The sequence below is a fragment of the Chamaea fasciata genome, unplaced genomic scaffold (assembly GCF_029207755.1).
Source record: "Chamaea fasciata isolate MVZ Bird 193981 ecotype frontalis unplaced genomic scaffold, bChaFas1.0.hap1 SCAF_1, whole genome shotgun sequence".
NCBI lineage: Eukaryota > Metazoa > Chordata > Aves > Passeriformes > Sylviidae > Chamaea > Chamaea fasciata.
The window spans coordinates 117,479,698-117,504,338 of record NW_027094086.1 but is presented as its reverse complement, the minus strand read 5'-3'; the positions used below and the strand labels follow the sequence as shown (position 1 = coordinate 117,504,338).

The 24,641-nt window shown below is 36.9% G+C and overlaps 1 protein-coding gene across 2 annotated transcripts in view; it reads right to left on the bottom strand.

The window, feature by feature from the left end:
• Positions 1–24,641, bottom strand: part of TBC1D5 (TBC1 domain family member 5) — a 316,356-nt gene that overhangs the window by 21,098 nt on the left and 270,617 nt on the right. For both annotated transcript variants that reach the window (XM_066194787.1, XM_066194779.1), the window contains 2 exons: positions 20,632–20,795; positions 3,016–3,115 (listed from right to left, as the gene is read on the bottom strand). In XM_066194787.1, coding sequence (XP_066050884.1) covers positions 3,016–3,115; positions 20,632–20,795 — 264 coding nt within the window. The remainder of the gene's footprint in view (positions 1–3,015; positions 3,116–20,631; positions 20,796–24,641) is intronic.

Sequence of the window (24,641 nt, the reverse complement as noted above, 5' to 3'; positions counted from 1 at the left end):
CATCATACAGGAAAAAGAATATTGGTTGAGTAATAATGTATGAAAAGAAAAGTTCACAACATCAATCTAAAAAAAGGGAGGTTTTTAAGAATAAGCACCTTAATTTTATCAAATTTAAAAGGCAGGCCTGACTGCTTGACTGACATATTCATAATTCATAGAAATGTTGTCTAACTCTTTGCTGAAAGAATTAGTTTAGTAAGGCTCTCCAACTTTTATATGTCTGCATGTTTTTATCAACAATTTAGACAACTATTAAACAATGATGGTTATGTCTGCAGCTAGGAGGACAGAAGAAAACCCAGTACATCACAGAGTTACCTGAATTATTTAGCTAAAATGCCAAATGATGAGAAGTGAATTTTTAATATCGTCAAATACAAGGAACACATGTGAAATAAACATTTCCTGATTTTACCAACAAGATAAATGCCTCTGTTTAGAAAGCTGTGATTCACTAAATTTTAAAGGTCATAACATATTATCACCTCAAACTATCACTCTATCAAAGAGCACTAATATGATGCTGCATTGCAAATGTTTAACAAGAGCAATGTCACATGAGAGTAGAGAGATGACCTTCTCTGTCCTAAATAACCACTTTTCTGGGCCCAGTGCTGGTACAGCATATATCCTGATACAACTAACCCACTCAAAAAGACAAATGAAAATCCTGAAGAATTCAAAGGTAGACCACAAAAATGATCTGGTGTAAAAAGTAACCAACATAAAATGAAACATAGTGTTCTACTTCACAAAGACAATGCTGAGAGATTACTTTATCACTTTGTATAGGTAAGTTAAATGAAGATTTTCAACTTTGCTATTAAAAATGCTACATGAGCAAATAGCTGGGTGATGAAGTCAGAAAAATTCAGCCCCAGAGGAAGAAGCAATCTTGAAGTTAAGTGTTCTGACAGCTTACAAGAGGAGTGATATAACTCATCTGCTCTGCAGTTTCTGAAACAAAGCCATTTTCATGGGTTAATGGATACCTGGGGGAGAATCAGATCAGGCGCTGTAGCAGCCCTTGCTAACTTTTTCCTTTATAAATAATCAGATATGCTCTTGGGTTCTATATTGCTGCCCTTCTCTGAAGCGCTGAGCAATGTATGGACTCTGGAAATATTCCTCAGGGGGTGTTCTGTGATGCACCAGAGAATCCATTTTCTTGCACAGCCAGCTGGCATGTGCTGCATGGACAGAGAGATTTCAGGTCAGAGGGGATTTTGCACATCAGCAAGAATTACGATGGGTTTTTTACCCTGCCTTCATGTGGATCATCTGCTGGCTGATTTGGACATGACTAAACTCATCCATTTGCTACAAGTGTAGAGGCTGTGAAGGTTGGTGGTGTCTCTGTCTCTCCTGTACTGTTCATCACATATAACTGTTAAACTCTAAAGGATATAAACACACTAGTGTAAGACAAATTTATAAAGTTAATAGTCCATGACGTTGACAAGACATTCAGGAATATTGTGAAGCAGCACAGGGAGTAGACACGGAAGAGACTAGGCTGGCAGGCTCTGAGAGTGTTGCAGGGGTGTCACAATGCACCCACCATACCCCACAGCCACAGCTCCGTAAGGGATGGCTTTCCTTGTCCTGTGAGGGTAACAAACCACTCCACAGTGCCCCTGGAACACTTGTGGCCCTAAATGCTTTTGTTTCAAATCTGTTTGGGAAAAAGAATTTAACACCTGGATACGATCATAGGTCATATGCTTTCAGTTCATGAATCCAGTGCTGAAAGGAAGACTGCTTCAAGGAGCTTTGTCTGGGTTTATTCTGATCTGTGGTGCAGCTATAGTTGGTGAAATGTTTATGCTTGGAACTGATACCCTTGCTAAACACGCCTTGTCTTCTTTCCCAGAGGAAAGAAACTTCGGTTTTTCTTCTTGACACAGCACTCTTCTCCCCATCATTTCAGTAGCTAATAATTTATCCCTTTGCTTGCTTCTAATCTCATCATTAGTCATGTGCTTTCACAAAAGCAATACATCAGACTAAAGCTGTCGGGGTTAGAGGTTTAGACTTGGCTTTTCAAGGCTGTGATTCCTAGTTTTCAAGCAATACAACATTTATAACTTTTCCTCAGCTTATAACAGTGGCTAGTAAAACATCCACATAAAATAAAAACACAATATGGTTTTCACATCTGAACCCTTTATCATCTGAACCCTTAGATATCACATGTTTAGTTCTACCCACTGAAATATTCAACTTTAATTTATTTTGCTCAGATATTGCAGGCCATAAATAAATCTTAAAATTATTGCAGTTTTGCCCTGATTTCTCAACAATGATGCCTTTTCACGTAACTAAATATACTAACATTTAGAGTTCAGTCCAACACAGTTTAAAAACACCACTTTTATCAAAACCTGGTTAAAAAATATTTACTCTTGATCTGAGTGAAGTTTTTTGTTTACTTTCTCTGTTTGTCTTGGCAATATGTAGGCAGAATTTTAGACTGGAGTATTTGCTGATTCTTTCCCCAATGTACTGACTTTTAGCTTACTATATTTCTCCTGTTCTGAGACAAATACTACAAACTATCCAGCCTACAGTAACATTTTAACACATGAAAGGTAATCATGGATTATGAAAATGTTACATTTAATGAAAGCATATGAATCTTATACAACTATCACTACACACATCAAGTAATCACTGTGGGACTGTTGAACTACAAAGGGACTTCAAGTCTGTTAAATTCACATTGTTTGAGCTCTTGTAAGTTTCTTACAATACAAGAAATCTTTTTAAAAACGCCTCTACATCTTTTTAGTATCATCAGTGGCTATCCTACTCCCAAGTTTAAAAGTATGACAGAATAAAGATACAGTGGCTGGCAGCATCTGATAGAACAACTGAGTGCATCAATTCAATCCTCATCATGGCTTATAAAATAATATGCACTGCACTACATAAATATTGTTTTAGTTCTAATGCAAATGTGAGAAGAGCCTTTGCAAAGATTTACAGATTAATACAAGGTACTGCACTTACCAAGATGCGTGTTCATCATCTTTGCACAATATTTGCACATGGCTTCCAAATCGTTTAGCTGTCCTTGTAGGAATGAAATCTGGGCCTCTAATTCCTCCTCCTACAATTAAGAGATTATTAGCATTAAAACCCTCAAAATTTCTATGATGCAGAGTAAAAGTATTAGGTTAATCCTTGACATGCTTAGACCTTTTTTAACTTCTTCTATTCCTTTGTTCTTGGAAAATTTTGTCATTTCATGGAAATATAGTTTGGTTTTAATACCTCAGTGTTTGTAAGTACTACTCTTTTTTCTTCTAAAGATTTAAAGAAAAATCTGCCTACATTGACCTCAGAAAGTAGACCAGCTACCTGATTTTGCTTGTGCAAACGCAGTACCACAGCAGTGGCTGAAGAAACTCACCAAATAAGAAAAATTCCAATTTCTGCCAGAGTAATTTCCTCAGCTATTCCTTTGAAACTTTTTTTTTTTTAAAATTTCAAGACATTTATTTCATGAGACCTAATATCAAAACTCAAGGATGCATTACTGCCATATATTTTGGCACACTCAGTTTTGTAACACATCATCCTCTATCTGTATTTAATCCTATGCACATCTAACTTCATTTTTAGACACCATTATACATAATATTTAGGTGAAAACTGTTTTTAACAAAACATACTATAAAGCAATTATTCTAAATTATCAAGTTATGTTTAAAAAGTATGCATCAAGTTTAATTTAAAATAGGAATAGAAAAAAAAAATTAAGACCCGGGAGAAGCATTAGTATCCAGCCACATGCCCTGTCTAAGCAGTGAGAACTACCTCAGCTAAGAATTCCTCTTTGAATGCTTTTGTTTGCTGTTTACAAATCCATCCAGTTTTGACTTTGAAGACCATACGGCAGAGGAAGGTCAAGACTCCTTTGGAAAAATTCTTTCAAAGCTAAGTTACAAACAGTATTAAGCAGGTTTTTGTCTAAGTATTCAATTGAATTGAAGATACTCAGAGAAAGACAAAGTAGCTTTTTAGCCCCCTGTTTTTCTTTGGAGCTTTGCAGTTCTATCACAGTCTTGTTTGATGGAGATCACTGAGCATTAGAATGTGAATTAATTTTCAAATGAAAAAACCCCAAAACTGATCAGCAAGAATAAATAAACAAACAAACAAACAAACAAACAAACAAATAGATAAATGTCAGTCTTGATTTAAAGGTGTAAGTGATCTTAATCTCCATCAGAAACCAACTCAAAATCCAGTAAAGGAAACTTTGCACTAATATATCATAAATCCATAAGAAACTGATGAATAAAAAAAAGCATGTAACTGTAGCATTTGCAAGATGTAGCAGTATCACTTTTTACACACATGCATTTTCCTTACACTTAGTAGATAAGAAAAACCTTTTCCTTGCTATTTCTTTACATTTCTACTCTCACCTTTTTCTTCTTATCCTCATACTTTGATCACTTAGATCTCAAAGGGATTGATTTCATTTGCCAATTTAGAGTTGCTGAGTGACCTCATTCAAAGTCTGCAGTTCTGTCACGGCCTACACAAGCATATCTGCATTGACATTTCTATTCAAGAGATGTTCCTGCAGAAGACCTTTTCCTAGAACAAACAGCTATTGACTGCAAGAAATAATCTACCATAAATTTTAAACTGCCATTGCCACTGCAAGTGCAGCTGTAAGATAGGGGAAGGTGACAATATTTGAGTATTCTACTATAAAATAACACAATCAGATTCTAAAATCATTAGCCAGTAATTGAATCCCGGTTTACCTCCTACAGGTGAATAAGAAAATTTAACTTCCTGTAATAAATATTTCTATGTCTCCTAGACTATTTTTTTTCTTATTCATAGGTGAGAACTGCAGTAAATTGATCTTGAAATGCTTTTGGACAGCTGAATCCACCCAAACAGAGTCTGAATCTGACCTTTTCAATTATACAACAGTACCTCTTCTCTTGGCAAGTGAGAGCAGTGCTGATAAAACTACATCCCCTGTTCTTTCCGTTCACTGGGATCCAGCATGGGGAGGAGCAGTGTTCAGCAGACCCAGCAGGCACAAAGGAGGGAGCTGTGGTCAGGGAGTCACAGACAGTGCAAGAGGTCTCCTTTCCAAGTGGGAAATCTTGCACAAGGCTAAATGAACTTGTAGTTCCTGACTTATCTGGCTCCCGCAGGAAGGGCACCAAGGAGAGCAGGCAGTGGGATGGGCAAACAGGCTAGACAGTTAACTTGGCACTTGACACACAAGAGACTCAGGGCTTTTTGCACAATCAGACAACACTCAAATGGTGATGACTTGCTACAAGGCGTAACCTCCACCTCTGCTGTCACCATCGGTGCTGTAACAATCTCTGGGCAGACTCTGAGAGTGACCTCCCTTGATGGGGGGGTTTGCTCTGTTGTAGTTCCCCAGTAACCTGTGAGGAGTTGTAAGAAGAGGCAGGTGTGTTTTATTGCATTGGGGTGACTGACAGGTGATTGACAAGATATTTCCAGGTGTAAAACTCCATGCGACAGGCAGGAAAGGTGCAACTAAGGCAGGATACAGTGGGAAGAAGGCATGCAGTTATAAGAGGGAGGGAACTGTAAGCTTGTGACTTCTGGCAGCAGAAGGGTTGGCCAGTGGTGCAGGGCCCAGGCAGCAGAGGGTAAGAACAAGCTCCTTCAGAGGACGACTTCAGGTTGGACACTGTATCACAGTACTACCAAGGAAAAGTGATGAGTGACAGTGTGTGGCTGGATGACTCTTCCAGCCTGACTTGTCAGCTAGGGAGGTTTCTTGCTTGTACGGAGCCTCGGTTTGGGGTGTTGCAAGACTGTTTGGGGTCACCTAATGTTCTGACTTTTTTCCTGCTAATTCATGTGTACACCAGAGACAGGGTGATGTGAAAGCATTTTAGTTTGAAAGCGACAGTAGGCCTCCTGAGCAAGGGTGAAGGGGACAGGAACCCTGGTGGTGTTTCCCTTCAATCCTATGACAAATGCGGAAGTCTGGAGAGCAGCAGGTGTACCAGGGAGACCACATACGGTTACATACTTGGTGGCATTAGCTGGGTTTCAATTTTTTGGCTTGTGGCACCCAGTTTGATGAGGACAGATAACTTAGAGAACAGGTCTACCTTGCAAAGATAGGGAAGAAATCTTCATGAACAGACTTGCTAATCTAGGGGGAGGACTTTGCCACAGACCAGGGACCTAACCCAGATATACGTGAGGAAACAGCACATACAGACAAGGTAGGCAGAAGGTCCACTTGGGCCGAGTAAGGAGTTTCTTAATGAACTTAAACGGGAAAAGCACATATGGAGGTGGAAATGGTGGAAATGGAGAGCACATGTGTGGAAACAATGACAGGAAACAAAGGACAGGCACTCAATCATTGTTTGGGCACATGAACAAAACTAGGAAGGACAAGACCCCATCTGGTGCAAAAATTAATGGAGGACATTAAGGGGTAGCAAGAAGTAATCTTATAAGTATACAGAGGAGCAAAAGAAGATTCAAGGAAAATGGTCTATTGCTTACTAAGGGAGATAAGACACATGATACAGAAAAGGCTGCAGCACTTGAATCCACTTTCGCATCTCACTTTTTAGGCCAACTTTGTTCCCAGATCCCACATATACTGTTTGGGAAGGAGAGGAATGGCTATGGAGGTGGGAAGGCCATAAGCTGGTGAATACCTGAAGAAGCAGTATGTGCTCAAACACATGGGACCACATGGGATACAGTTATGAGTGCTGAAACAACTGACAGGGTGATTGCAACACCACTAGCTATCACCTGTGAAAAATCAGTGCCATTACAGAGCATCCTTGATGACTGCAGAAAGGTTAATTACATACTAAGCAAGAGTGAGGAGGGATGTCTAAGAAACTATACAATGGTTGGCCTCACCTTAGTCCTTGGAAAAATCGTGGAACATGTCCTCTTGGAATCAATTTCCAACATGTAAAGGACAAGACAATAATCAAGAAAAGTCAATAAGGATTTACCAAAAGCAAAAAATCATGCTTGACCAACCTGGCTGCCCACTATGATGAAATGACTGGGCATGCAGATGAAGGGGGGGAAGTTAATGAAACGGAGTTTTACTTTAGTTAGGCTTTTGACACGTTTCCAAAAGCATTGTCACTTATAATATGATGAAGTATGGGCTGAATGAAAGGACTGTAGATGGGCTGGATTGTTCAGAATCCCAAGCTTAAAGAACAGAGTCAATAGCTTGATGTCCAGCTGATGTTTGGAAATGAGCACAGCAACAAACGGACTGCTATGAAGACACTGTTCAGTATCTTCATCAACAGCCTAGATAAGGAGACAGAATGTACACTCAGTAGATTTTCACATGATACAAAATTGGGAGGTGTGGCTGCTGTGCTGACTGGTGGAACTTAAACTCATGAACACCATGAGACATAGGAAGCCTAGGCAAGAGAAGCCTTTTTGAGGTTTCTGTTTTAGAAATTTCCGTAAGTGCAAAATTCTGCACCTGAGAAGAAAAATCCCAAGGCACCAGTGCAGACAGGGAAGAAACTTTTTGTTTCAGATCTGCCGAAAAGGATTTAGAGGCTACAGTGGCTGTTGAGCTGTATATAATAAAGTTCTCTTATCATGAATAACGTAAACAGTTGCACTGGGTTACATTATGAGCAATGTGGTCAGCAGATCCAGGAAAGTCATTACACCCCTTTCTAAACAGTGCTTGTGAGCCCTCACCTTTAATAACCCTTTGGGCCTGCAGTTCAAAGACACTGAGAAACTGGAGAGAGCCCAGTGCAGGGCTGCTGTGAAGGCTGCAGGTCTGGAGGAGAGGCTGAAGAGCAGTGCTTGTTTATTCTGGTCAAGAGGAGCTCAAGGGGAATCTACTGGGAGTCTGTAACTACATGAAGTGACAGAGATGATGGAATCAAACTCTTCATATATGATTTAGAAGGTACTGCGGTCCAAAACTGCCTTTTGGAAGGTTGAAATTGATCATTAGGAAAATATTCCTCATTAGAAGAGCAGAGCAGCACTGGAAGAAGTCACATGCAGAAGAGTAATTTCTATTCAGTCACTGATCTGACCCAATGCTAGTGATTGTCTTATTCCATGTAGTAGCTTAAGCAGAAGTCTCTTCTATACAACATTTCTAAGACTAATCTTTTCAAAGTACCTTTCAAAGATCGCTTTGTACAGGTAAGCAGCAAAATCACAAAGCCTCTCAGGAAAAAGGACCTTTTTCCAGTATTCTAATATCAAATTCTTTTGCAGTACTAGATAAAACGATTTATAGCCAGCATAGTGCAGATGCTCTCAGTGCAGTATATATTGCACTTTCCTCTAAGTGCAACATTTCATTGTGCTAACAAAATGAGTAGCCTGGATACCATTTTTATTTTATGTACATATAGCAGTGCTGATTTGATCTCTCTTATGCATGAACAGAGACTTATAAATTCTTCAAACAGGCCAAACCTAAGTCAGGAGAAATCCAGTATGTTCTGGACCAACCTTACAGCTGACACACACAGCACCAGAAACACACAAACAACGATTCCAACTCATTCAACCAAAATACAAAATCAGTGTCAATTTACCAAACAACATGTTCTTATAAAGCTCAATATTTTCTAATATTGGGAGCTGCATTATGAGGAAGAGAAGCAAATCAAGCAGCAAATCAAACTAAGGAATCATTGCATCAGACATGGGAGACCAAGATCTGCAAATTTACGTATGCAATCTTGCAGAAAAACAACTTAATACTTTCTGAAAATTCAGTTCCAGGGTTCTCAAAAAACTATTACACACTTTCGACATTGCAGATGATTTAGAGCCTTACAGATAACCATTAACATCTGGAATTTAACAGGAGAATGAAAAATAAATAGTTTATTTGTGATACTACATTGATTTACATTTCACTAACAATAGTAAGCTGGCTAGAATTTATGCCTCCAATCAAATCAAGATTCTATTTGAATGCCTTCATATATACATCTCTAACTATTTTCCTGGTTTTGGCAAGACTGAATCTGTAAAAAACTTGACTTAGATTTATGTTTCTCATATTTGTTTTTCTTCGTATCCACATATAGAACTTTGCTTATATAGTTACATTTCCTTTTTTTTTTTCTTTTTTTCCCCCATGAGAATTCATGCCCTTATGATTAATTTTTTGACATTTCTTCGCTATTTCCCCCCCAATCTATACAGTCCCGGTACTCTCCATTTGTCCAAGGCTTGTTCTTCTGTTTTTATTACCCTTCCTTTCATCTACTTTCTCACCTTTAAAGAGAGCCGTGGAAATGATTGTTTATATCCTTCCTTTTCTCCTGAGCTCATAATGAGATCAGCAATGCCTCTCCCATGCCCCATTTTCCATGAAATTTTACAGCATCAGAAAAAAAGCTGTGAATAACTGAAAGTGGTCAGTGTAGTCAAGAACAGAAACTTTTACACTTTAGACATTGTTATCCTATCCTTCCACAGCTCATGGCTTTACAAGCTGCGATATGGTTTGCAGACCTGGGTAAGGGCACTGGACTTTGGTATCCTTTACAAGGTCTAATAACATATAGTTTTGGAAGAAGCCACTCTTTCTCAAAATTGCTTTTATCAATTTAAACAAATTTTCTTCCAAATACATGACATGCAGCTTAACGCAGAATTATGGAAAACAGGAAATACAAACTGGGAAAATCAGGACTGTAAATGCCTTTCTTTCACAACACCATTTAATTTTCAGTCTTGCTATTCAGGAGATGAAAGAAAAATTGTACTTTTGTCTCTTTAACCCGTTTAGGAAAAACAAGGAAAAGCAAACTCTGTTGTCAAAGCTTACAACAATGTATGTCCAAGCATTTCATTAATGAAGGCTCAGAATGGCAAAATTCTACTAATTTTAAACTGAATCCTGAATAAGAATTAACTTAGCAGCGCTATCAAGTGCTAAGTGCAGTGGATAAGAAAATATCTTCAAAGAGAAGAGTATTTAAAGGTAGTTAAGGTATTTAAGCACTAATGCTGAAATTTAAAACATTAAAAAAAACCCCAAACCAGTGACAGAAGTGAGCTGGCAGAAGAGCCCAGTCTTCCTGGGGTCTGTTCTGATACTGGTCAATGATGGGCTGGGTGAAGTCAGAAGAAAACAGAATGTCATGATATAAACATGCAACAGCACTGCCCAGAATACTCTTCCAGACTATACAGATTTACACATCATCTTGTTTGCTTGTGTGTTTTTTCCTGTAGTTATTAGGTACTTTCCTTATATTAATTTGCCCAGTTACATTTTCAGTTTTTTTCAGTATTCATAGTAAGAACACTCAGGAAACATCCCATAGCTCTTGGCAAATTGACAGGGCAAATCAGAAAATAATTTTGATGAGGTATCAAAACATTTAGAGGAAAATAACGGGAAAAACAAGACTGATACATGGAAATCCTGAAGTCAGGGACTTGCTAAGAGTCTTACCAGTACTTAAGTTCTTATTCATAAATTATACACAGAATATACATTTTATATATCAGTAGCAGTTAACAAGTCAAACAAGATACAGATAAATTGCTTTCTCATTTAATTTTAAGCAAATTCCCCTAGAGTAAAAAGAAGTGGATACTCCTTCCATTTTGTGGGAATTAATTTAATTTTCTAATCTAAGAATTAAATACTCGATTTAACCTTATAATCTTGAATCTGCGACAGTGAAATGTTGGCTGACACCTCCATAAATTTTTATAGTCTATGCCAGAATAGCGTACAGCATACGCTGACATTTAAACCAGAAACTCCTGTTTCTGTGCACTGAATTACATACAGTGGAACTTAACCCAAGCTTTTACTTTATTTTATTTACAAATTTAACTTGTATCACTCACAGTGCCTCATCAGGACCAAGGCCTTGCCCTGCTGGGTGCTGTACAAACATAAAGAAAAACCCCGCTTCTCTGAAGGACTTCATGGAGTAAGCCAAGAGACAACAGATGGCTGGAGACACACATATGGGGAGGACATGGAAACAATATGGCTATATTAGTCAGTCTTCTAGACATGGCTTCAGCATGGAGCCAAACTGTTGTTGATGACAAGGTGGAATTTTTAAGAGAGTTTTCATAAAGCATTTATTTTGCAGAAGTTTTGAGAAAGTTTCTTCTATGCAGAAGGAGCTAAGAAATGATTAGATGAAAGTGCACCAAGCACATCAGAGGTCAAATGTATATTGCCACTTTCACGTTGAGAATTTTGGTACCTGTTAAATTTTTGCACAAAATGAAATTTTGTGAATATTAATATATTAGCCAGGGAAGACATAAATAAGTTCATATACTGCCTTCATATAATAGAAGAAGAAGAGGTAGAGTAGAAGTAGACTATATATATACAACATAATAGTATTTAGAAGTAGAGGTTATGTATTGATTTCCTGTGCTGAACTATAATCATAGACAGTATTTATATGTCTATGCACTTATTGAAATATCCCCATGCTTAATATATTTCCAAGTAAGTCATGTCTTGTGTTCTTCACATCATCACAATCTCCTAGTTTTTATTATTTTGAATATACTTTCATAAATGTTAAGCATTTTTAAACACACTACTTTCAGCTAAGTTCTAAAAACTTGTATTTTGTTCCTTTAGACTGTATGCACAGCAAACCCAAACCGTGTTTTCGTTTTATACCACTTTAACTCCTGCTCATGCTTTTTTTTTTTTTACACCATTTAAACTCAGACTGCTATTCCAGTGTAGTATGAGAGAGCTTAAGTAGGAATGTCTTTCTTCCCTTTTTTCCCCTATTCTTTAAAATTTCTCTTAAATCAGAAGTGCAGTGCTAGTAGGCACAGTTGTTCAGACTGTATACTTACTGATAGTTACATACTTATTTCAGTGCTTTTCTAGATCAGAGCCCTTAAAGCACAAACAGCTTCTCTGTCAGATTAGGGAAACCTTTTTTTTAAAATCTCTTTTCTCCTCTGCCTTATCATTACTTTCACCTGTTGCTTTTCAATTTTGCTGTCTGGTAATACTGTATATTTCAAAATACATCAGAGAATGTAAGAGTAAGCACAAATGGACTAAGCAAACAGTAATCTTAGAAGTCTAGGTTCCAAACTTAGTGGTATGAAAGTCAAAACATTTCAGGGTACAATGCATCCTCTTCTGCTCAAAGAAGTAAATTCAGAAGAGTAATTATCTGTCTTAAAACCTGAAACAGAACTGCCACTGTCAAATCTTTTGTGAATGTATATCTGTGACAACCCTCAGAAAGGGGTGGGGGGAATGGGACTGAGGAAAAAAAACCAAAAACAAAGAATGAAGGAAAGCTCAACAAAATATCCACTTATCCAATATCCAAATATCCAAATTCTTGCAATTCTAAGGGGCCAAGTTAAATCAGGTTATGTACCAACACAATAATAACAAAAAATTATTTGGTTCAGAGGACTCCGATTGAAAACAAGTATCAAAGACAAAAAAGGGATTTTATAATACAGATAAAATGTTCAAGCAGAATGAGACCAAGACAAATTTGGCAATAAATTAAAATGCTAGAAGGCATTCATCTGCAAAGGCACATAGTTTTGGGCATTGGTACAATCCTTACTTCCTCTGTGTGCTCTCTGTAACAACACAGTGAGGGATGGCATCTCATGACGATCTCCAGGCTATGCACACATAAATAGAACCAAGATATTATAATAAAGAATTAAAAGAATAAGAATTTCAGCCTTTCTGTACTTAACATTCCCCCTCAAAATAGAGAACAAGCCTCAACAAAACTGAAAGGGGCTCCAACTGGGATTCTGAATAACCAATGACCCAGGAACTCTCATCCAACATCCAAATTTCTAGCATTCTAGAGTTAGCATTTCTGTTTTTAAATTTGAATATGAGTGACATAAATGCACATGTGTATTTTACTGCATTACGTATCTGTAGCTCTCCTGAAATATGAGAAACAAGAATTTGTGGTTAATTATTTCTCTTCTTCCAAACTAGAATAACTCTCCTCCTCTTTGCCCCCTAGTTTTAGTACTTTACATGTTTATTTATTATTCTTTACATATTAAAATATTTATTTTTCATCCATATTCATTTATAAACTCTGCTAAGATTGGTGACTTTGAGGCAAAACAGGTGTTTTATTGCATTTATGTATGATTATCAATATATTTGACTTACTGACTCTTAGAACAAAGCTAAAAAACATATAGAAATTCAGAAGAAAATGAAAGGTGGTGCCTCAGAGGATCTCCCTACAACCTGAAAGATATATTTAATTTCAATTGAAATAGCTGAAACTCTGGCTAACAGCTTCTAATCACCATGTCCTGCTGTTAAATTTCCATCTTAAACAGTTCAAAATCAACTTGCCAGCTTAGTTTGCCACATCCCACCTTGCCTGGAGATGTCAGTGGCAAAGGACCATGGGCTTGGAAATTTTCCAAAGCAGCTCCCACTTTTGAACCTATTATTGGAACAGCTTCTAGGTGCACCAGCCTCACTGTTCAGAGTAGGAAACAAGCAACTGTACTACTGGAGCACAAGAAGGACTTGTTTTCATATAATCTGGGTACATTTTCCTCTTAAAAAAATTCCACTTTATGGTCAGACAATTTTTCCTTGGCAGGAAGATGGGAAGGATAAATACAACTAATGGAGAAAGCTCCTGCCTGGAGACAAAGAAAGCAGGAACGGGAAGAAATCTCTTCTGCAAGCAGACACAAGACATGGGAGACTTATCCACCTGCTGCCTGCACAAGTCCACCTGCTGGCACTGCATTGTGGGACTGCCAAGAGACAGTTTAAAAATGAAACCCATAAAAATCTGCAAGATCCATGGAATGCAAAAAGCTGGGCATAATTCACTGTGGATGGGTAGGCACTGAACAGCTGAGAAAATATGTAGTATTCCACTTGGTAAGGGAATAGATAAGAAAAGAAAGAGCTCTAGGGTACTAGAAATTATCCCTTTGAACAGAAATGCTGATAAAAGGCTTCTCTCGGTGCTGCTGTTGAGATTGTTGACTTAAGAATATTGGAAAATTTCTTCATAAATAATAAAATGGATACATTAATTTAGTTGGTATGGCTGTAAGCATTTTGGAAATAGTTATAAATAAACACACGGGCAAATGAGAATCCTATTTCTTCTATTACGTTTCACTATCACATCTGAGGGACTTTCTGCCCATCTGTTACATACACTGTTGGCCTCTAAGACTGCATAAGCCCACTGTGGCAAATGTAAGAGAAATATGAGCAGGGAAACACTAACATACTTACCTGAACCTTACTGAAAGAGTTGATTAGGTGTTATGTACTTACATAATTATACTTCTTGATTTTGCTGCCTGAATAAGCTTTTTAATACAAACAGTTCAACATACACAGTCCTTTACGAAGGACTCCCAAAGCACACCCTTTGTTAAATTCATACTCATTTAAATTCTTTTTAAGCATCAGTTGCAAAATAGTTTCACTAAGTCTTCCTCTGGTCAGGCTGGATGTATTTGACCTTTGCTATGATTCCAAACATGACTGAGGATGTAGACAAGAACAGGATTATTTATTTAAGGGTTTTGGAATCTCTAATTTTTCAGAGTTTAAGGAAGGTAAAACTTAAGTATAGTGATTATATAGGGGCTATAAATATACACCATTTATACTACGTTGTTAAAATAACAGAAGTACAAGTCTTGTTGTTTTTATAGGGAATTGTTTGATTTAACAAAACACGGACAAAAATAAGAATCAAGCTATTAAATGCATAGCCACAAGCTATTCCAGTGGCGGCTAAAAAAAATCTTCCAAACACAGAAACCTTTTCCACCCAAAAAACTCCCAAATAAAACAACAGCTTGGTTTAGAGGCATGTGTCTCATCCACACCCATGTTTTTGTTGAGAGTTCAGTGGAGGTCTCTCAGCTCTCCACAAAAAAAGTCAGCAATTTCATGGTGTTACCTTAAAAGAGCAGGATGAAGAGATGGAATTCCCATTGAAAAGGAAAATGAGGCAGCTCAAGCTACCAACATAGACGCTCTGATATGTTTTTCTTTGCCACTGGGATGCCAAAACATTTTCATGATTAATGTATGGAAAGAGGAAGGACAGAGCAAGTCCTGTGCCTCTGCTGGTAGCATCATTGCTGTGAAGTGAAGCATCACACTTCCTGTGTCCTCAGTCACTTTGATCCTTTTGTAAACATTGCTGATGGTCTCTTCCATTCATTATTTTGGTAATTTTTAAATTCTTTCTGACAGTTTCAAAGGGCAGCCCAAAAATTTTTAATGTTCTTACGGTCTTTTTTCAAGTGGTATCATTCTGCTTCTGTGCAGAAGTTTCTGGAAAGTACTATTGATCTATAAGTATCTGAATCTTTTGTACCAGAGAAAGAGAAGCTTATACTGACATTTTAAAAATATTCCAAATAGTCCCACAGGTCTGTTCTGTATACATGTTTATTGCTCGTAATATGACAGAAAAAGCACTGCAGAGCCTCTTGGGTTTTTATTCTTTTTTTTTTTTTTCTTCTAAGCAATTAACTTCCTGTTATTATCACGGTACAGTTTTTTTTCTCTGAAATGAATCACTCCAAAAAAGATAAGGAGCTCTAGGATTCAAAGCTGCCACTCATGCACACAGCTGTTGCTTTACTAAATTATAAGAAACTTGCAAGTATTTCTAATAAAAACTATAAAAGGCAACTTATTTTTTCTTCTCCTGTTTTCAGCTCTTTCGTTTGAGTTACAGGATGTCGTGTAAGTCAGAGGAAGGCAACCAAGAAAAGAACTGTACTTCCAAAATATCTCTGTTCATGTGACCTGTCAGCATCTGAAATTTAATATTCTTTTCATCTAACCCTAAAATTAGACAAGCACTGAAGTATTTAATAAATTGCCTTTTTTTTGTGTCTGAATTGGCCTGTCACATCAGAATAAGGAAGACGTATGTCCTCCAGTATTAACTACAGTTAAACATTAAGGCACTGAAGTATTTTAAACTTAATGGCATTGAGAATAACCAACAAGGCTTTAACTCTAGGCCTAACAAATCCAATCTACTGATCAAGAATTGGCTGATGTACACAGACAAACTAACTTATTCTGGGCACATTTTATGATGCTTAATGAAAAAAGAACATTTCATCATAGCATTTGTACTTCCAAATAAATGTTTGGCATCAGTAAGTCTGAACTGGGAAGTATTTTGCTTAAAACATTCTAAAGACATTTAAAAAATAACAGTCAGGGAAAAGATACATGGTAATAAAAACCATCTCCAGTGCACAAAAGGCATGTTCTTCTTCAAATGAATTTTTGCATACATGGTTTTCTTTGTGTGGTTTTCTAGTATATATTTTATTATCTCTTTGGTTTTCATATACCACTTCTACTTGAGCAGAGCTGTCAAACTGGTATGTTTAAACTCAGGCTCTAGAATCACCACAGCAGATGCCTATTTAATTGAAAATAATGGCATACATTAATTTTCTAACCTGTAGGGGTACTCATAACTAACTTCAAATCAGTCAGACTAGCTACGTAAATCACAGACAGTAGCAGTTGTTCATACACGCTTGTAGGGACAATAGCATATGTTGTCAAATTTGATTTAATTAAAAAGTCTGTGCAATCAAAACTAGCATAATGCATGAAACTTCTGTTCAGGATATTTTTGCAAAGAAATGAGGATTCTTATTGACCATGTTTGTAAATTATTTTAGGAAAGAAAATAAACTGCTCCAGATTTTCCTTAAAAATGCTTCCTTCTTGGGAACTTTTTAACTAATGTATTTTCCAAATGGGTAATTTGATTTTTCTTAAGTTGAAACCTTTTATGTAGAAATTTACTTATCAAAACACAAAGTTTCTCCGAATAAAAACTTTATTTTCAGTCAAATCCACACTTTCCTAATTTTTTTTTCTTTTCAATGAAAGTTTTAAAAATGTTTATATTGTTTGACTCAGAAATTTCTTCTCTGGCACATCTCTATGTCTGAAAGCAATTTACAGAATATTCTGCCAGAAACTGGGACTAGCCAACCATATTTGCCAGAATCAACATCTAAGTAGCTTTGCTATTTGCTAAAAAGAGGGATAGACGTTCTTTAATGGCTGCTGGAGACATAAATGAAACATAATGAGAAATAGATGGAGCACAAATGCACCTTTTCTCACAACTCCACCAAAAAGTAGAGGGCAGTAGGCAGCCTGGGAGATGAAATTTTGTAGGACTTTATTCCAGCAAGACTGAATCATTAAGAAGATAGTGGGCACTAGAGTGCATTACAGATTTTAAATTCCTGTGTTTGTTTGCGGGAAGACAGCTCCAGGAACTTCTGCTTAAGTTACTGCTGTCAGAAAGCCACAAAGGATACAAAGGAGCGAGGAACCATCTCAATGCTGGGCACAAAATAGGCTTCCAAACCCTTTTGGTGGATCTCACATCAACATACAGCTTTGTGCCACTCAACAGTAATGCCAAAAACATCAGCATGCCATGGGCTCCCAAAACGTAAACTGATATTGTGCATTCAGCCCTGAGGCTGTAGATTCATTTCTTTAAGTAAAACAGGGGACATCTGTTTCTGGTAACAGAAATAAAAAAGTCACTCCACTGATCTTTGCATCTGAGGGGAAAATTATGTAGAAGAACAAATATAACCCAAATGTTACTAACCTTAAGGAGTCCTTAGTATGGGAAATGGACACATTTTATTCCTGGAGGCAATGAAACAAGTTAAGTATCAATTTTGATCCTAACTCTCACAGATAAAAACTTGTTGGACTGGCTTTAGGAAAGAGAAGAATTCAGACACGTCACATCCCTCTGTGAGAGTTTATCCTCTCACAGAATCCCAGAATGACTGAGGTTGAAAAGGACCTCAGAAGCTCCTCTTGCCCAAGCTCACGCTCGAAAGGGCCACCAAGCATAGAAGCCTGCCTAGGATTAGTGTACAGATGGCTTCTGAATATCTCCAAGGACGGAGAATGCACAGTCTGCCTGGGCAACCTATGACAGTGCTCAGCTGCTCTCAAGAGCAAAAGAAAATTTCCTTGATGATCAGACAGAGCCTCCTGTGCTGCAGCTGGTGCCCATTGCCTCTGGTCCTGTCACTGGGCACCACTGAAGAGAGCCTGGCTCTGTTCTCTTTATATCCTCCCTCCAGGTATTGATACACACTGGAGAGATCCCCTCTTGAGCCTTCTCTTTTCCAGGCTAAACAGGCCCAGCTCTCTCAGCCTTTCCTCACAGGAGAGATGCTCCAGTCCCTTCATCACCTTCGTGGCCCTTTGCTGGACTTTCTCCAGTATGCCCACATCTCTCCTGTACTGGGCAGCCCAGCGCTAGACACAGCACTCCAGGTGCAATCTGTGACAATGACATTCCTGTCCATCCCATTACACTATTACAGCAATGGTCTGTGGAAATGACTTATTTTAACTGCATGTTAAAGGATAAATTTTTATGTACGCATTCCATTTCCACCTTGCTTGGAAAGGGTTTGTATTAGAAATACAAGGACGAAGAGAAAATGGATTATCTTTCATCTGCCACATCAAGAATAAGTGATTTCAAATCCATCTTTTTATAAAGAGATTGATGCAAGGCAATGTTCCAACAAAGGTAATTTCCCTAATACTTAACAACATAATCTGTATAATTGTAATATTAAAAACGTAGACCAGTTCAGTTTGAGAAATAAAACAATGTGGATCCATTATATTTTCAAGCCTTCTGCTTTCAGAAAACAGCTGTAAATGAAGCAATCGTACAACTTGAGAGTACTGATGCAACTACTTCAGGACCTCAGGAAGAATTCTTTGGGGTCTTCTACTTTATGTGGAAAACTAAGTACCATGAAATTTACAGGAAAACGAAACGCAAACATTCTCTTGTGCAATGGAAAACAGATTTAAACAAGCCTTTTCCTCTTGGATCTGCTACAAATTCTGTTTGCCTCTGTTAAGGGTCAGTCAAAACCTGAACCCAAGGAAACGGATTTTGATAGCCTAAAACCTTTTCTAGCTCTTTAATCATAAAATGCTAAAATATAAATTAGATATCACAGTTCCAACAATTATTTTGAAAATTTATGCCCTGATTTGTCATGATTACCAATCCACTAAAAATTATCATAAGGACCGCTATAATGCATAATTCTTTATCCAAAATTCTTAATGAAAACATTATTATAATATCCAAATTTGGGACATCACTTACCTGAAAAAACATGTCAATTATTAATGGATTTTAACTGAGTATGAATACATTATGGCAAATTCTCCTGTCTCCTATTAGAGGACTAAGGAGGAATTATTCTTCAACTCTACTGGTGCAAAAAACCCAAGTTCTGGCCTGGATAAAACTTGCAAATGAAAGCTGCATTTAGATCTTGTTAAGCCACATAAAAAGAAAAGTTCAATATTGCTGTATTTATTTTTCCTCAACTCATGAGGACAAGCAGAAAGAAATTAAATTGTTGTTTTAGCTTTAAATGAAATTCAACATGTTTTAAATGGTCACAAACCAAAATTATAGCTTCTTGTTGACTAACCACAAAACACAGCTTTTCTTCAGACAACAGTAAAGCATTTGGAACAAGAATAAAACACTTTCATTCAGTGAACAAAAACTGAACAAAGTTGCACAAAGTTGTGCATTTCATTAGAACGTTTTGAATATCAAATTAAAAACATGATGTGACTATTAATATAGATTCGGCTGTTTGAAGTAAAAAGCACTGAGAAGTTCAGATGAAATTTCTGTGCAATATTAGCTCTGAACACCCAAAGAATGCTGTAACAGAAATCTGGATATTACAATTCCTACGTCTTGAAATCAATAGGCAGTGACATGAGCCTACATTTCTGAAAAAAGAATGGAGAAAACCACTGTGCCTTCACCTTACAAAAAAACCCAGTTTATAATTATTTAATGTATTTTCTACTATGTAATTGTTTTCTAGTCAGCAGACAGACAAAGGGAAATGTGCATAGAGAATAAACAAGAATCCTCATGTTCCAGGGCATACCTAGTTTATCAAGGTAGTGCTCCTAAAATGTCTTGGATGGGATGAGAATTTCTTTGGAACATACCCATAAGAGCTGATTTTCTTGGATGAGAACAATCTGTTTAAATACTAGCTTCTTGTGACCAAATGGAAGGCCAGAGCTGCACAAGAAATAGAACTGTGACTGAAGACTACAGATGCTACAGACACTGGGAAACCTCTGATGTATTAAGGAATTTCAGGGACAACAGATGGACATGTTTGGATCTGCTGAGCATTCAAGCTTCCCATGGAACTGTTTACTAACTTCAGGACTACAGTAAAAGTCTAACAAAGCAAAAAATCTTACAGGACTTCTCTCATCTTTCTCAGAGGCAACAGGCACTTTCACAGTTTCATTTCAGGCAGGATACTGGGATGGAAGCCATAATGGAGATGACACTCAACACAAAAAGTTGAAATAGCTTTCTCTTCTTTGGCCATTAATGCGTGCTTAGGGAAACATTTCCAAGTGCAAGTGCTCAAAGAATGGAAGAAATGAGTGTCTCTAATGAGTAATGCAGTGTAACATTAAAATAGCTTTAAAAAGTTAAAAAAACCCACCGACTCTTTTCTGCTTATAGTTTTGCTTTGGGAACGTGAGCGGGAGATGGTGCTGAAAAAGGAATCCTTTTTTGATGCAGACAAAGGTGGAGATCCTGTAAATTCACGTCCTCCAGGCAAGCTCTCTATGCTTGGAGATGAACTGATGTTTTTTGAACTTTGGCCTGTAAAGCAAGTATAAAAAACCAAAACAGTTAATCAGCGGGCATTTTCTTTTCCCCACAAATACTTCCTTGTCTTAATTGACAGACTGAGTCACAGACAGCCCAACACAGAATGAAATGTTGAAGTGTGTCAGCATGCACTGAGAGATTGAAGGACTATTCTCACATGGAACTTAACCTCTGTATGAAAGAAGAACACAAAATCTTTGTGCATATATAGATATATACACAAACATACACTATCTAGTACACACCTGTCTCTATATATATGTTAAATGATGTATATATTTATATATATACATACAAACACGCACGCACACACACACACATATATATATATATATGAAAAAATACCACCTCACTATATGCACCCTAATATATCCAGACTGAGGAACTTCATGCTCTGTGTGGAAAAGTGAGCAAAGTACCATCTCAAAATAAAAAACCTAAAAACCTGATGTCATCAACACTACAATGGAAATAGTTTTTTCCAACTATAAAACGTCGCAAAGAACGCTAACAACAAGAACTTCAGATTCCAAAAGTGAGTTGAACACTGAAGATCTAGATCACAATAATTAGACTTCAAACAGGAAAAAAGTAAGTTAAACCTGGAAAAGAATGTAAGTTCTCATGCTTCAGATTTTAAAGCCATCTTCACCTAACACTTTGATGAAATTTACTTAATAGTTACTTATTGTCATTTCATGGAGCTTTTGAAAAGAATCCAGCATTGTCCAATACCATAGCCAAGATGCCTGGGGAGAAGCCTGGGCTGGTTCACCACGGCAGTGTATGCATCAGGCAGACTCTGATAAGGATCATGTCTTCTAGTTGAGGCTTAAAAAGTGTTTTCAAATATTTAAACTAAAATTTTGTTTTCATCAGTTCCAGGAGGAAAAAAACCCAGTATGTCAGTTTTCATCAACTTTCATTTAAAAATGTTGCCTTAGGAAAGATGCTAGTTTAAAAAATCTTTTTATCATGTGTATGAAGTCAAGCTAGAATGACTCCATGAAATTGTAGAGTTTTCCATACTCTAAAGGTTAAACAGCACATAAAGCCAATGCTCAAGAATTCTCCCTGTCTCTTGTTTGATGGCTATTCTGATGAGAGGCTTTATGTTCCCCTTTTTCCTTTCCTCTGTTTTTGGTGTGCTTTCATGCTACCATCTATAGCATCAAGTATGATGCTCTGCAGTTAAATCATTCACATTTTCTTAAGAGAATAAATACAGATTTATTTGAAATACACTTTTTGCAAGGAGACTGTTAAATGCAAAGAGACTGAACTAGCAAAGAACAAAACATCACGTGTGAATAAACAGACCTGAAATGACAAAACCCAGAAAGGATCTGGCTTTAATATTCTGAACATTTTCTAGAAGAAAACTCATATAAATTGCTTTCCACCCTGTCCTTCAATCTCTGTTGCTTTTATTCTGCTCACCTCTTCCATAAGCCTTCTACATTTTATGCCCTGCTTCTCATGCTTCTGTGGATCTTCCTGTCTGCCTCCATCTCTTCTTCAGATCCCTCCACACTGCCTCTTCTGCAACTTCTTATTCTAACTTTTTTCTTCACATATTCTTTACTTCCCACCAATTTCATTCAACTGGATTTTTCTGTTTCTTCACAGTCCTCCTTCAGGCACTTACTACCTACCACCTAGTCTAAGGAGTTTCCTTAAAAGTGCATGAGGCAGAGGCTTTTGTAGATCTCACTTAACTTTTGCCTTCACATTTTATGGAAAAATGGGATATGCATTAATTAAGTACACTGTAAATAATTCTGGAGATGAAAGAGGAGAAAACGCTGCATGGTAAACAGCAGAAATAATTCAGCTGCAAGGAAATATTTAGAAAATTTCTAATTTTAGGATAAAATTATGGCACTTGGCAACATCGTTATCCTTAGAGTTGCCTTTACGTAAGAAAAAGACTTTTTATGCATTTCATAGTGGCAATTTACAATGGAAGTATGCTTTTGCAGTAGGTAAATTTAAAAATAGTTTTGAAACAGATGGAATCACATATTTTAGCAAATAAAGCATTTATAAAAGCAATTCACACAGCTAAGCAAGAGCAGCCAATCTAGATGCTAAACGTAAAAAAAAAATCTATTTGGTGGACACAGTAAAGTGCGACAGAAAAATATTTATAACGTATATGTCAGATTAAATAGTCTCTGTTTACCATCCTAGTAATAAGATATACTCCCCATAGGGCAAAGATTAAGAAAACAAACAAAAACGTTAAACAATGTGCAATGTGTATTTTTCACATACTCCCCACTGTGTGGCCTGGGCTTAATACTCTTCACCTGCTAATAAGCAGATTATGTGATAAAAATTCACAGATAATATTGAGAGAAGAACACTTTAAATATATTCGAGGAACCCACACACATGAAAAAATACAGCTTGGTAAAACAGTGGAAAAAATGATTTGTGAAGATTTTTTTTTCTATATTCTGTCTTCCAGCTCTAAGGAAAAAAATGTCAAAAACATAGTAAGAAATTGAAAAGACAGAGAAGTGTCCTCATGGCCACTGCAAACAGCTACACTTCAAAAGATGGATCAGAGGGACAGAATATGCAGTTATTTGCATAACCAAACAAGATTTTGTGAACAGAATACAACTGTCCTAAAAGGGAATTTGCTCAAATAATACCAAGAGCTTTGAACAGTCTGGTTCTTTGGGTGTATAAAATATATGATGAAAATAAAAAAATAAGAACAATACAAGATCAATTAAAATAAGACGGTGATGCAGTAAACCGGAAGTGATAAAAATATTATATCTGATTGATACCCAAGTAAGAAGAAAGGTTAGAATGCACTTGATCCTTCTGCATGAACAAGCAAATCTAGGGAAATTATCATTAAGAAATCCTATTTTTTAATTTGGCATCCAACCCCGTGAACAGTGTTGTGACATGGATTATTTGGGGATATAATTGCGAATTAAGACAGAAAGAGCAGCACTTATGAATAATTACAGTGTGTTGCAACTCATAGAGCAGAATTCTTGGATTGTAATAGGCTTTTCTAATTTCCAAATGAGTCATTATTTATATAACTGTAAATAAGAAAGCTGGAAGACAGGTCACACCAATTGTATGTGTTTTCCTTAATGTAAAAAAAAAAAAAAAAAGACATTTATGATTTTCCTAATATAGAAATTTAATGAATCACAGAATATTCTGACTTGAAAGGGACCCACAAGGATCATCGAGTCCAACTCTTAAAGGAAGTTGCTGCAACAACATTTAACTGAGTCACCATGTTGCTTCCAAAGTCATTCAGATGTGTCATGTATGCACCGAGGCATTAACAGCCCTCACACAACTTTGGAAACAACACTGTAGCACCAACACGCAGATTTCGGGATCTTGTGACAATGACACAAATGCCATTTGTACCTTCTCTGTTCTGTGTCTTACTGATTTTACATCTTAATGTGCAGCGTGGTACATTCTGCTCACTCAATAGCTTCACAAGAAAGTAATGGGACAGGGTTTCTAATTTTGGATTATTCCTCAAAAAAAAAAAAAAAGAGAAAAAAGAAAAAAGTCTTACCCTTCATGTAGTGTAACCAAAATACATAAAGTTCGCAATAAAGTACAGTTAATAACTAAACTCCATGTCCTTCTTCTTTAGCAGCTTAATCAGCAACCTGAGAACACCACTGAATCAAAACTCTCATTTTATCTACTCATTTTGTCAATATCAGACAAATACATTATGGCTCCTTAAAAAACTTTGGAGAAATCTAATCTCTGACCACCTAGGCATATACCAGAAGGTCTTAAAACCTATATAAAACAGGCTATGCTTATGAAGCA